Source organism: Rhinolophus sinicus, linkage group LG06 (genome assembly GCF_036562045.2).
Source record: "Rhinolophus sinicus isolate RSC01 linkage group LG06, ASM3656204v1, whole genome shotgun sequence".
Classification (NCBI taxonomy): Eukaryota; Metazoa; Chordata; class Mammalia; order Chiroptera; family Rhinolophidae; genus Rhinolophus; species Rhinolophus sinicus.
In genome coordinates, this window is record NC_133756.1 from 3,665,106 (window position 1) to 3,678,525 (window position 13,420).

General features: G+C 45.4%; 1 protein-coding gene across 3 annotated transcripts in view; it reads right to left on the reverse strand.

Moving 5' to 3' along the window:
* Nucleotides 1-11,555, reverse strand: part of PER3 (period circadian regulator 3) — a 56,284-nt gene extending 44,729 nt beyond the window's left edge. For all 3 annotated transcript variants that reach the window (XM_074334114.1, XM_074334113.1, XM_019746756.2), the window contains exons 1-8: nucleotides 11,435-11,555; nucleotides 10,727-11,118; nucleotides 10,154-10,299; nucleotides 9,217-9,332; nucleotides 7,769-7,970; nucleotides 3,702-3,750; nucleotides 1,866-2,008; nucleotides 514-592 (exon numbers count right to left, since the gene is read on the reverse strand). In XM_074334114.1, coding sequence (XP_074190215.1) covers nucleotides 514-592; nucleotides 1,866-2,008; nucleotides 3,702-3,750; nucleotides 7,769-7,970; nucleotides 9,217-9,332; nucleotides 10,154-10,299; nucleotides 10,727-10,905 — 914 coding nt within the window. In that variant the 5' untranslated portion in view covers nucleotides 10,906-11,118; nucleotides 11,435-11,555. The remainder of the gene's footprint in view (nucleotides 1-513; nucleotides 593-1,865; nucleotides 2,009-3,701; nucleotides 3,751-7,768; nucleotides 7,971-9,216; nucleotides 9,333-10,153; nucleotides 10,300-10,726; nucleotides 11,119-11,434) is intronic.
* Nucleotides 11,556-13,420: the final 1,865 nt, after the last annotated feature.

Consider the following 13,420-nt stretch of genomic DNA (forward strand, 5'->3'; position numbering starts at 1 on the left):
GAAGAACGTAAGTTCAAAATAAACAATAATTTAAAAAAAATAAATTTATTTTGACACACACAAAAAATCTTATTTCCCCCTCCCTTCAGACAAAAAAAAAAAATTCATCACAAACTGGTCTGAGAAGCACTTGTCTAGTGGAAATAACACTGGAACAGGTGCTAGGAGCCCACAGTAGTCGTTTTCAACGAGTACGATTACATACACAAACATTCCTGGCAAATTGGGCACCAGGTTCATTGCCCTCTGTAAAATGGAACAATAATTCCTGACTTACCTAAAGCAGACTACTGTGAAATCTGACAAATCTAACAAAATCTTAGAAGTATAACACATGAGATACCGACATTAAAAATTTAGAAAACACAAATAATTTCAAATTAACAAAAATCAAATAGGCAAATGGATAGACATCAGATTTGTAATACAGATGTATGTAAACATATGTAAACCTTTTCATATTTTTGTTTATTTTCTAAAACAAATTTCCTTCGTGCTTACAGAAGTACGTACCTTTCGTCTATTTCTAGAAAAACACACCCTGGAGTATGTGTTGTGGTAAAAATTCTTTTATCCACTGGGATTCGAGGAGCTACAAAAATAGAAAGATTCATTTAAAGGCAAATATCTTTAACCATCTACTGAAGTAACCAACTGCTAGCAAAATTTCTGTATGAAATTAATCTAATAGTCAAAGCTGGAGTAACTTCCAGTTTAGGACTGGAAAAAGTTGAGTCATATTTAGTGGTTGTATGTAACTAAGCACGTAGGGTTTGAAATGTCAGTATACGAGCATTTTTAATTTGTGTAATAACATTAGCATGGTCAGTTCTGCTACAGCTTGCATGGAAAATGTAGTGATTAGGGGACAATTTGAGCATAATGCTAACTTTGCATTTGCTTATACATGATTTCATTTGCAAGAAACATGAGGTGAATGCAGAAAACACCCAACTGAATGGAGTCGCTTAGGAACACACAAAAACATGCCCACACCTCCCACACCTTTCTGCTACCTCTGTGCACCACGTGTGCTATGAGACACGCATGTCCCACCCAATGTTGGAACTTCCTGTCGGATTTCACACACCCTACCTTTCACCCCTTGCAATAACTCAGGAGCTGCAGCCATCGCAACACCCACGTCCCATGCAAACTGCAGGGCATTCCATGGTGAGTGTTTGTATATTTCTTAATCATTCCATGTTTAAAACTGAGTTATCATTTTTATTAGATCCCTGTCTTATTTGTAATGTGTGGTTGAGTGCTGTGCCCCGACCTCATTTTTCCTATAAGCCCTGTGGCTTTTATCGTGCAACTTTTTTTTTTTCATAGGATGATCATTTTTAGAAAAGCATATGCCACATTATAGCAGAATGGAGCGTAATTCTTTGTAACAAAAGGAAGCTGTTTCTGTATTAATGTGTGAATTTAAAAATATAGTTCTGCCATCAGAAGACATAAACTATACTGAAAAGTCTACATTTACACACAGTAAAAACCTGGCCGTTTCAAACATAAATTCATTCTTGTGGCCTCGCTGTACAACTTCAGTGATTATTTCACACAAGAGAGACGCAAAGGCCACAGGATGGTCACCGGCGGAGAAAGGATTAGAGCACCAACTACCTGTGGCAAGTCCATGCTTAGACCCTTGAAAAAGAGGACTGCACAAGAGGTCAAGGTCAGTAAACAGATGGCAGGAGAAGCAGCTGCAAACGCTCAGAGAGCAGGGCCACGCTGAGGGCCCGCGCACTCCCATGTTTCACGCCAGCCGCTGGCCGGCCGCAGGGAACAGGCTCTCGGGCTCCTACCTGACATGCTGACAGGCTGCCTCTGACCCCACAGCAGACACGCTCACTTACCTTCGTAACCAGAATGAATCTTCTCAGCCAGGGTGAGACAGCAGGGCTCGGATTCTGGTCCGGCAGAGCCACGTACATGAATCAAATAGGGGATAATCCGGAACGGGTAGTAGTGCTTCTCTTGCTGTCTGTCTTCACCTCCACTGCAAAGAGTAAAAATGGTCAGTGCCGGCCCTGATGCATCCAGTGAGGCCACCGGGACACACAGCTGGGACAAATGTTTTACTGGGCATTCCCAAGAGACTTGTGGCCACATCTCAAACATTTAAACATATTTATTTCAAAAAGAAGGGGAACTTCAGTTTAAATGTTCACTACCCAAGGGCAATGATACTCCTTTGTTACGCAGTGAGTAGGAGGTTCTCGGAGAAGTAGCGTGGATTACGGGGAGGGTCAAAGAGAACTGGTCACTCCTTATCTTTTCTCCTGACCTCCAGGCCCCAAGCCAGTCTGACTTTCCCACTTCTGCTGTGAAGGGGGACAGGCATAACCACTCGTGTCACACGTCTAAACCGAGTGCCACAGGCAGAAAACTGGGTTCCCTGTGATCATGTGCCAAGCTCTCCGTCGTCCCTTCCTAGACTCCAAAGACTCATCCATCTCATTACTTCAGCCGAACACACCACGCTCCCTGGTGCAGGACGCTGTGGGCAGTAAAGTGCTCCCTGAGGCTCATGGCTCGGGAGGGGCCATGGCAGGGCTGGGCCCCGTGCACCAAGCCCCCCCCCCCCCCCCCCCGCTTTCACATTGCCACACAAGCTCTCTAGGTAGGGCGGCTCTGATGCACAACTACCAAGGTTTTCACCCTGTCTTATTGCTCTAGCTGCCCAAGGGACGTTTCTACTTGGACATTCATGCCACTATCCCCTCAAAGTCAAAATGTCCAGACTGAAGTCATACCTGCCCATGCCTAGCAACCATGCCCCCTCTCCTCTCCTCCCATCGCTGACATGGGACTGCTGATCCCAGTGGGGCCGTAGCTGCCCAGAGGGTCCACAGCCCGCTCCCCATCTCGCTTTCTCTTCGCTCCTCACATCCAGTGTCTTCTCACAGTTCTCCAGTCTCAACTGTGACCTTGCTTCTTCTGTCACTGGGACACGAGCGCCTTCTCCTGCTACTGACCAACAAGCATCTGTCCTTGTACTTCCAGCTCCCCTCCCGTTTCTGGAAATGACTGTTCCAGGCTCCTCCAGCCCCAGGGTTCTCAGTGCCATTTGTGTGCTGATGACTTGAATATCTGTCTCTAGCCCGGATTTCTCCCCTTAACTCCAGACTCATGTATCAATGCCCAATCGACGTCACAACATTTTATTGTGAAAGTAACATTAAGGTTAATGTAACATTAACTTATCTGTAAATTTAGAAGGAAAAAAATCCCTAATGAGTCCTGCCAGAAATCAACTCCTATTAAAATTTTGGTCTATTTTCTTCTAGTTTAAATCCTTTTAAATCCTTCTCATAAATATACCTATCTTGCTTTCTCTAAAGTTACTCAAAATTTCAAAAATTTTAAATGTGATCAAATAACAAAAAGGAAGGCAACAGAAACAAAGGAGCCCCAAACCCTGGTCATCCGAAAGTGTACTTAACCTCCAGTGATTCTGACATGCCCCTGGGTGAAAATCATCTTTCTGACCTTTTTTCCTATTGCATTATCTACTTTTGTTGTGAAGATATGCTCCTTCCCCTCAACCAAAATACAAACTTCTGCGGCAAGAAGCAAGGCTTGTCTTTTGTATCCACAACAGACCTAGCTGAACAGAAGAGGATCAAGTAAGTGCTAAATCACAGCAGAGCGCAGTCCCGGCTTCCGCCCCCACCAGCCCCTCCACTTACCGGATCCTACAGAAGAAGGACTTCACTGGAGTGTACTGGTACTGGGACGCTGTGGAGACAGAGACATTGTCACTCACCCTTCCCAGAGAACCCCGCAGAGCAGCCCTTCCAGACAACGGCACACTGTCACCACACAAACAATAAACTGCTTTTCCCGAGAGGTACTCTTGATGAAAATAGGACCATTTCTCCTCACTTGGAGATCCAGTCGCGTCCAGTGTTTTCCAAGGGCTTTCCTATGCTAACAGTCACCTAACAGTCACCCTCCAGTGGGACAGTGAGAGTCCCGCTTGCGTCTCTCCATACTACCCCGTCATCCCTTGTTGTTTCTACAACTGCCCTGCCCATTTTCGTTACTTTATACGTCAATGTAATAATCCTTTGACAATTATTTTGGTGGTGATATTCCATTCCACTGCAATAGTCTGGAAATGTCTCAAAAACTGAGAATTTAGACTACTTATAGCTTTACATCATACTTATGATATATAATTTTCTCTGTTTTCTTTCCTTGGATAAATTCTCCAAAGTTGTATTCCTGGCTAAATGATACGATCATTTTATGACTCTCATGTGTTGGCAAACTAAAGTCCACAAGATTGTACCAACTGACAGTGTTGTTAATCACGTGTCCTCACAACCCTCGGGCTAGTGGTTTGCATCAATTTTATTGATTTCTTTGCATTAATATTATTGACTTGTGAGGTGGTCATTCAGACATGTTTAAATTTGCCTCTTAGGGAAGATTAGGGGGCTGAACCTCTTCCCAAGTATTTCCTGACTATTTGTATTTCTTCTGGTTAGAGTTCCCTGAATATACCTTCTGGGCATTTGTTCACAAAAACCCTCAGTTAAAGGAACCAAGGAAATGCTTAAAGCCAAGATATTACATACATACTGAAGAAGCATAAACAACGCAAATGCTATAGGAACCAAAATATTTAATATGGTCCAGGGTTTGGCACTTCTAAGGGAAGGATCACAGGGACAATCAGAAAATGGGCTTTCGAAGGATCAAGGACAATGTACATGGGTAAAAAGCCATATATATTCCAGTTTAAAAGTAAAGGGACCAATGATCAAACTATCGAAATTCACAGAACTATCAAAGTTACAGTCCCAGAATTCTGAAACCAGAAGACAGTTCTTACAGTGTGCCTGTGAAAAATAAATGGAAGAATTGGATCGAGTAAGCGCCAGGAAGTTTTACTCTAACTATGCTCTAGTCCTAACCTAGAAAGTGCCTCAGTAAAGGTTTAGGTAAGCTCCTGGAGGAATGAGGGCAAGAGCAGGATGTTTCAAAGATACCCCTCATTTCCTGAGACGATTGCTATGGACAGGAACCAGACCTTGGTGCCCCTTTCAAAGGCACGCCTTTGTCTGGGGACAGTTCTCCTGCATGGCAGCAAGAGTCCCAGGCAGTCACGCGGTCAGGTGGGCCGTGGTCAAGAGCAGGGGGTCTGGGCTCACCCCAGCAAGGTGAAATCCGGCTCCACACTTATTGGCAGTGTGACCTTGAGCGAGTCACTTAGCTCTGTGCCTCAGTGACAGCGGTGGCTGAGAAAGAGCATGGTTCCTGGTTTCAGGGAACCTAACTTCCTGTGGGCTGCTCTCAGCCATCGCCTGTGCACAGAGTGGGTACTGAGGCAAGACCATTCCGTGGAGACGCAGGACTCCCCCAGGACGTGACCGTGGTCTGGACTTCCCTTTGGCTGCCTGGCCACGCTGTCCTTTCAGCTGTGCTGCAGGCCGACTGCTCCCCCCGTCCTCCTTCCTTCTTGCTCCTTCCACAAGTGTCAGCCCTGCACTGCGGGTGGAGGGCTCCTCTCACCTTCTCCTCCTCCCTCTCCCCGAGTCTCCTGCACAGCTGATCTCATCCTGGCATCTGCCTCTGGGGCACCCAAACTAACAGTCAACCTTGTCTGTCAATCAGGGATGACGAGCAGATCTACCCCTCACGAGGTTCTGGTGAAGATTCATTCGATCAGTTAATGCACTAAGACATTAAGAAGAGTCCGTGGCAAACAGTGCCTGGTCAATAGAGAGCAGCAATTACGATGATTCTTTATGCTGTGGAATGCTCTAGATCTCGAAGGTACTTTCCCTACCCCTCGATTGCTTGATTCTCACAGCAGCCCACATCAGGAGCTTGGCCAGAAACTGTTACTCTCATTCTACACTGAGAAGCTAAGTGGCCTCCGAGGTTCATGAAGGGACAGGACTCAATTTAAAACTCAGTCCTCCCAATTCCTAGCTTAAAATTCTCTGCACATAGAACATAATGCAACTCGTCCACAAGGTAAACTTGTTCCCACAATTCGTACATCAGGCACCTGAATTCAACTGCCTACAGGGAGTCTCGTACCCGAGAGCCACTCTGTGAGCTCGAGCAGTAGACGTGAGCCCACAAGCATTTCCACACCCCGGCTGGAATGTGCGAATTCTTCTTTCTGGAAGTGTGCTCTAAAGAAATAGTGCGCAAGACGCTCTGAGAGGTCTGCACCACAGACAAAAAGCTGAAACACGCTCTAATGCAGGGCCAAACGCTGACAGCAGCTGAGCTGATAGCTCCCTATGTCCTCACAACGTCCTCTGAGCTCAAAGGAAGGGACAGAGGAAGAACACGTGAGCCCCGACATTGTGTGGAGCCCGGCAAATGCTCTCAGGAAGAGTCTGAGTCTGTGAGGTTCAGGAGGCAAAAGTACATGAGGAGTGAACTATTAATGGACAGACAGCATGTCTTCATGAAGTACATTTTGGGGCTTAAAAGACAACAATTCCAGGGTGCATGTTTTTACATGGGGGGAAAATACATAGCAACGAGCAACCAGCAAAGATAAAAAGGTTGGAAAGATAAGACTGAGACTCTGCAGGCAAATCTGAAGGAGAACACCGGGAGATGAGAGTGGGGGGCGGGGGGCACACAGGACCACGTCTGCTCTGCTCACAGTTGGATCTCAGCATCTAGAACAGTTCCTGGCCTGCAGTGACTGCTGAATAAATGTTGATGGAAGGAATAAGTGATTAATAAACGTGGAGAAACAAATATGGACAAGGAAGTTGGAAACACATATATAGGAAGGAGGAAAAGGAACGAAATCAATGTTTCTGAGTGATGGGAACACGAGAGCGGGAGCTGGAAGCAAGCAAGGATGACAGGCATGTTTTCTGAAGCTCATCTAAAATGCGCACCAAAGATGTGGCAGAGGCCTATAATTGAAAAAAGAAGCGCGCAAGACCATTCTTCACAGAACCAAGTACTGGATTAAAAACTCAGAATGGGTACAGAGCTTTATATTTTCAAGAGGAAAATCTTCTGGAGATCTGTGTCACAGAAACGTGAACGTACTTCACACTCCTGAGCTGTACACTGAAAAATGCTTAAGATGGTCAATTCTGTTAATGTGTTTCTCTACAATAAAAAAAAAAAAAAGAGAAATTTTTTTAAAAATTAGAGAAAAGGGCTAGGAATTGAAAAGAAGGATGATTTACACTCAACTCCTTAGGAGATTCTTCACAAAGAACATGAAATAAGTAATGAAAGGTGACTTAAAAAATAAATGACGAATTATTTAAAGATCACACAGGACTGAATGTGACAAAGACAACGCTGAGCAGGCGTCCCCAGTTCTGGAAAATAAGCATTGCATAAGAAAAATTGGATTTGTGAACTTCTAGGGACAAGAAAAAGGGGAAAAGAAAGCTAACCATCAGAAGTTTATCTCCAAAGCAAAGAAATAATGAAGTCAATATAAGAGGAAAAGCATTGAATTTTATTAACTTAAAGGAAACAGAGCCTGTCTTTATAGTAATTAATCTGCTATACAGTCTCCTGGTGATCAAACCATATTTATGATCTGTACGTTAAGTTGACTAAAGGAAAACAACTTGTTTGGATCTCTGTTATTAGAAGCATTTCAGATGCTATTTTCATCACATTCTGCTTTTTAAAATAAAAAAGAAAACCCATACAGCTCTAAATAATGCATTAATTTCTGAGCTATTTCTGGAAGAATGAAACTGATATTTATGAGGCGAGATAAACATCTGAATATTGGTCCTGTTACCTCTTTGGGTCCAGTTGTTCCAGAAGGGAAGCTGAGTGTGGGCAGTATGTGTGTAGAACACCCTTACATCTTGAGGGGCGAGCAGTTCAACAAAATGAGAGGACGCCAAGAAATCTTTCTTACAACCCAGGATCGAGGTAGCCTGTTCAGAAATGTGCACTAACCTTCCAGACAGAAATGAAAAAACTGCCACAAAGGTATCCTATGAAAAACATTGAAAATAAATGCAAATATTGAGATACTGACAAGCAATGTTCCCTGAAAGGTCAACTTCTTCTAGATTTCTACCATGATCAACAGCGTGAAACACACACACACATCCTGCAAAGGCAACAACTCTCTCCAATATACTTCTTAATTATCACCGTAAAACCTGCATTTTACCTTCTGAAGGTTTGATTTCTATACCAAAAAATATACCAGCTCTTTCTACACTGACTAAACACCTATACAACACACACACATACACACATGCACACGTGCACACACGCGTGCCCATGCAGACACTTCTGCTTCCCTATCCTTTGCAAACTGTGCCTTACACCTAGAGGGACTTTCTTCTCTTCACCAATGCACATTCTAGGCTTCAAGACGAAGATCAGGACTCCCCTCCAACACGCTGTCTTTTACAAACCTCATTACGTAACAATGTTTCTAATGTGTTCCATTAGACAGAAATATAACTGTGTTATCATCAACCACTGTTTGTATCTGCTATCATTGGCCTATGTTTTCTTCTCTGGCTTTGTTTTGAAGATCTTCAAGGGGAAATGCTTTCTTAAACTTTTTTTCCTTAAATCTCCATGGCACCTATGACAGCACTATGAACACACCAGATAGTAACATAAGCACTATCATAGTATTAGGAAGAGATTACGTTCCAACATTATAAAATCCTTACATTATAATTATGTTGAGGCCTAAATATAAAATTAAGTAATCTCCACTGTATCAACAAAACATGAGGCTTAATTATTCTGTCAACGTGAAGAGATTCAAAAATGATATACTAAATGTCTCTTCCAAAATTTTATGAAAAAGAACAGCATCACAACTCACCTGTTCTATAAAATCCAGTTGTTACAACATGAAGTAGTAGGTATTGAACTAAGAATGACATAAATAGAAATTAACAATTCGGAGATTAGAATAAGATGTAGGAAATTACTCCGCAGTGTTATCTTTTTCTCTTAGTTTGAGAGAACTCAGGGATGCTAAGGAGACAAAGGCACCTCATGACCAAAGCAAAGCAAACCACCGCTTACGCACAGCTTCCTGTCCTCAGACTTTTCTTTTCCTCTGGCAAGGGCCTTATTGGCAGTTTTCTCCTATTTGTTTACCTCCATCTGTGGTTACTGAAACTCTGAGTTCTTATCTTAAAAACCTACATCTAGGTACACTTAAGAAAAATCACCCAGGTTGAGATGGCAAAATTCGTGAATTCTTACTGTGTTTTTGGAAGTGTGTTCTGAAGCAATAGTGGCCAGCTCCTCAAGACTGTAGGTGATCACATCTGTTTCAGGTGCTCCATTTTGACTGAGAATCTGGAAAAACTCACTGTTTGCTAAGAAACACAGGAAAATAAATAGGCAGTCCAGTGAAAACAGTATCTTTGTAAGTCATTTTTGTTGCTATTAAAGCTGGCTTATTTTTTTAGGATGAGGACACCTCAGTGTGTTTTCCTCGAAACCAGATTTTTTTCTTTCACCTAAAATGCAGATAGTTGTGCAAACTTAAGATTTTGAATTTTATGAATCATGCATGCTATAGATCCCAAGGAGCAAGACACGTACGTTTAAGGTACTAAAACAAGGTACTGAAACCGAAAATTCCAAATACATACACAGGACATTGTTATGGCAGAAACATGACTCCAGTATTCAGGAACCATGTGTCATATATGAAACCACAGAGGTTTGGGCTAGAGAGTCGAGCACTTTATGAATTCCCAAGAAGAAAAGTCAGAGAGAAAAAAGTGTTTACAACTGTTCATTTTTAATTTGGTAAATTCTTGATTTAAAAAAGTACATGTATGACAGGATAAGGTAAATTTCATTTCGTCAAATGTATTTCCACCCACCCCCCCATACCCATAGAAGACAATGCTCCTTTATAAAGCAAGTCCTCAAAATGTCTTATGCTAACCTCTACTTCCTGTACCAAATCAGTGAAATATTGCAGTTACTAAACTATGATTATTACACAAGGTTCTCCTGGTGTTCCTTTCAGAAACGAAGACACTAATCAAATCAGCATAGATCTGCTCATCTTGCATAAAGCACCATAAGAATCTCAAAACATTTCTGTGACTAAAAGCACACTGACAACTCATGTGGCCTGACCGATGTTTCTGAGCGCCGACTGTTTTCTCCCCTGCTCATTTACCTTGCACACTGTGTACACAGCGCAGCGCATAGTTGAGGGCATCTAGAGTGCTTGGTTTATTGTGTCTCTCTGATGGGAGGTATTTTTTCATTTCTTGAACAACCATTATAAGCTCTTCAGAAACTCTGTTTCGATCTTGCTGTTCACTGTAAGATAAAAAGCACCTCCACACTTTCAAATATAACAGCCAACTTTTATGGAACAGCGTTAGCATGTGCCAAGCAACTTTCCAAGTGCTTAATCCACGTGGATCAACTCATCTAGCTCACAGGTTGATCCCTTTTTACAGGTGGGAGAAGCCCAGCCAAAGAAACTGGTCAGCGTCAAACATCTTCCACTGTCTCATTCAGCCCCAACTCAGCCCCAACTTCAGCCCCAACTCAGATTCCTTAACTGCTTTTTATCTGCTTCTGGTACTCTTTGGTAATTTTCTTCAGTTTCCCAGCGCATTTCATTCAAAGTGCTCTCTCAACTTTCTCCTAGACTTACAAACAAAATAAAAAGATTTAAACGCTCCTTTCCCTTTCACCACTTCAGCAAAGAACAACAAACAAATCAGGTTGTAAGTATCACCTGTGGCTGCTCTCCAGGTATTTGCTCTGAAGTTGGTATTTCTGGCTCCACGTCTCATCCGATTCTTTTCCCAGGGCCTCGGCACCTCTGGCCTGTGGTCCTTCAGGTTCATTAGGTTCATTCCCCCTGGAGGGATGAGATTTACCGCTGGGCACTTCTAGATCTTCACAGGGGTCCATCTTTTGCTCTGCAGCCCTTAATCCGTTGCTTGCTTCTTTCTTATTTTGCAATCAGCGACAGAAATTTGTCCTCATTTTCGTCCATGCCATTGCATTAGAGAAAATTATCAGTCATTACAAAGCGGCAATTACTCCTCTCTGCTCATGAGAAGGCACTTTCCTTTCCAGTATTTCCAAACAATCTTGGATGTCTCCACGCACTGGCGATCCAGCCTGGGGGGTGAGGGGAGACAAAGGTGACAAACGTGCAACAATTTAATGCTGGAAACCGGGCTGTGGCTCGCAGGCTGGGCAGCCCTGGAGAGGACCCTCAGCGCGGGCCAGACTCGGATTCACCCAAGTCGGCGTGCACCCAGAAACGGGACTCCGGGAAGGGGGCAACTTGAAGCACCAAGTTCCGGGGACCCCAGGTGTCCGGTCCAGCGGCGCCGCCCCGCCTCCAGTCCCAGAGCGGAGGGCACGCTCCGGGCAACCTCCAGCCGCGCGGCCGGCGGGCTCCGAGGTCTCCCAGCCCGATACGAGCACTCACCCGCCGCAGCCAACAAGCCCCTCGTGCAGTCGCTCGCCCAGTCCAGCCCCGCGGCGGAGTCCCGAGGCCCGCCGCGTGCCGGGCAGCCACCGGCGCCGCGCCCCCCACACGCCACGTGACGCGGCTCCGCCCCCCGGCCTCACGATTGGCTACCGCCGCAGGTTCTGCGGGCTCCCATTGGTTCGGAGGCGGGGCCCGAACTGGGGCTCCCGGGTTACATAACCGAAGGCGAGTGGGCGGGGGCGAAGGTTCCCAGAGTCCCTTACATAACAACCGCGCTCGGGCGGAGGGCGGCGCTCGGCCAATCCCGGCAGGCTGGCGTGGAGGCTGGGGCGGAGGGGCCCTGAGGTGGCTCGATCCTTGGGCGCGCGAGTGTAGTGCCTGGCCCTCTTCACGGCTCCGGGGGATGGGCCGTGGTGGCTACTGGAGCCAGCGTGGCAGGATTGGACGTTCCGTCGGCCACTCACGGGGAGGCGGGACCCTAGCGGCGGGGGTGGGCGGGGTTGGCGCGGCCTCCACGTGAGCGACTGCGGGGCGGAGAGCGAGGCGGCAGGTGGCCCGGGTGTAGGGAGACTGGTAGGGAACGTGGGGGCTGGCGGATGGGGATCCCCCTGGGCAGCCGGAGGAAAGGCACTGGGCATTCGAGCGCTTTCTGTGCGTCTTCTCGGGTTCCCATTGTTTCCATCTTTCTTAACCTTGCTCTCGGTCCCGCCAGCTCTTTCGGTGAGAGGCTTGGAGGACCCCAGCGGTGGAGCAGCGCAGGAAAAGTCGAACCCTATTTTTAGAAACGTAATTTTGACCTCGAAATTTAAACATTTCCCTGGTCTTCCTAAAGTTACAGATTCACTTCGCAAGTGTAGGGAGACAAGTGTATGTAAAAGGCACTCGTTTCAGAAAAGGAAGGTGTAGAGAAACCTTTTGGAAACACCAGTCTGAAGGCTCTTGTGAAGTGTGCCAGTTGTTCATGTCACGTATTGGATAAACGACCTTATTTTTCCAAATGATGGCCGATCTCTCCTCTGAAGCTGTTTTTTCAAATTGCATCCATTCATTCGACAAGTATTTATTGAGTGCACGTCTGGGTAGGGATGATTGTGGTCCCTGGGGATAGAGTGGTGGCAAAAGTCCCTGCCACTGAAGTAGTCTATATTTTATTGACATAAAACATATGAACAACTTCATAAAGCAAGTTCAGAAAGTGGAAAGTGCTATGTAGGACACAAAACAAGCCAGTGGCATGAGGAGTAGCAAGGACAGGAGAGCAGGCTGAAGGAGGCAATAAGCACGTTGGCCAGTGAGCAGAGGCCTGCCTGAGAAGGCGAAGTTGAAACCTGAGTGTGAGAAGGGGATGGGGAAGTGGACCCGACAGCGGGAAAGCACCTTGCAGAGGCCCTGAAGCAGAGCAGCTTTGTTGTTGAGAAACGGAAAGTGTATACCTTGCCTGGAGCATAGCGTGGGGGAGCGAGAGTGGTGTGAGATGAGGTCTGGAGGTTAGGAAGGGCCGGAACATGGTGGGCCTTGTAATTAGGGATATGGATTTGGACTTTTTTCTAATAGTAATGGAAAGAGGAAGATTGCAAACGAGACAGTGATTTGTATCAGTCAGAGGGCTGCACAGGAGACAGTTAAGAGTTGGGACGCTGATGATTATAAGAGGGCTGCGGATAATTTGGGGGGGGGTGCCTGTAAAGGTGGTGAGAGGAGAGACTGGACTTGGGATACAGTTGAGCGCACAGAGCCTTGCCAATGAATTGAAATATATGTTGGGAGAAGCAGAGAGCAATCAAAGGTGACTCCTGCGTCTGATTTAAGCAGTGCTGTATAGGATGTGACATGAACTTATGGGCAAGTCGGGGATGGTATGTTTTGATAAAGGCAGGATCTAGAGTTACGCTTTCACTTCTTATGTTTGAGACGTGTATTGCATGTCCAAGTGGAGTTGTCCAGGTAGGCAACTGGACTTTCCAGGCTGGAACTTAGGGGAGA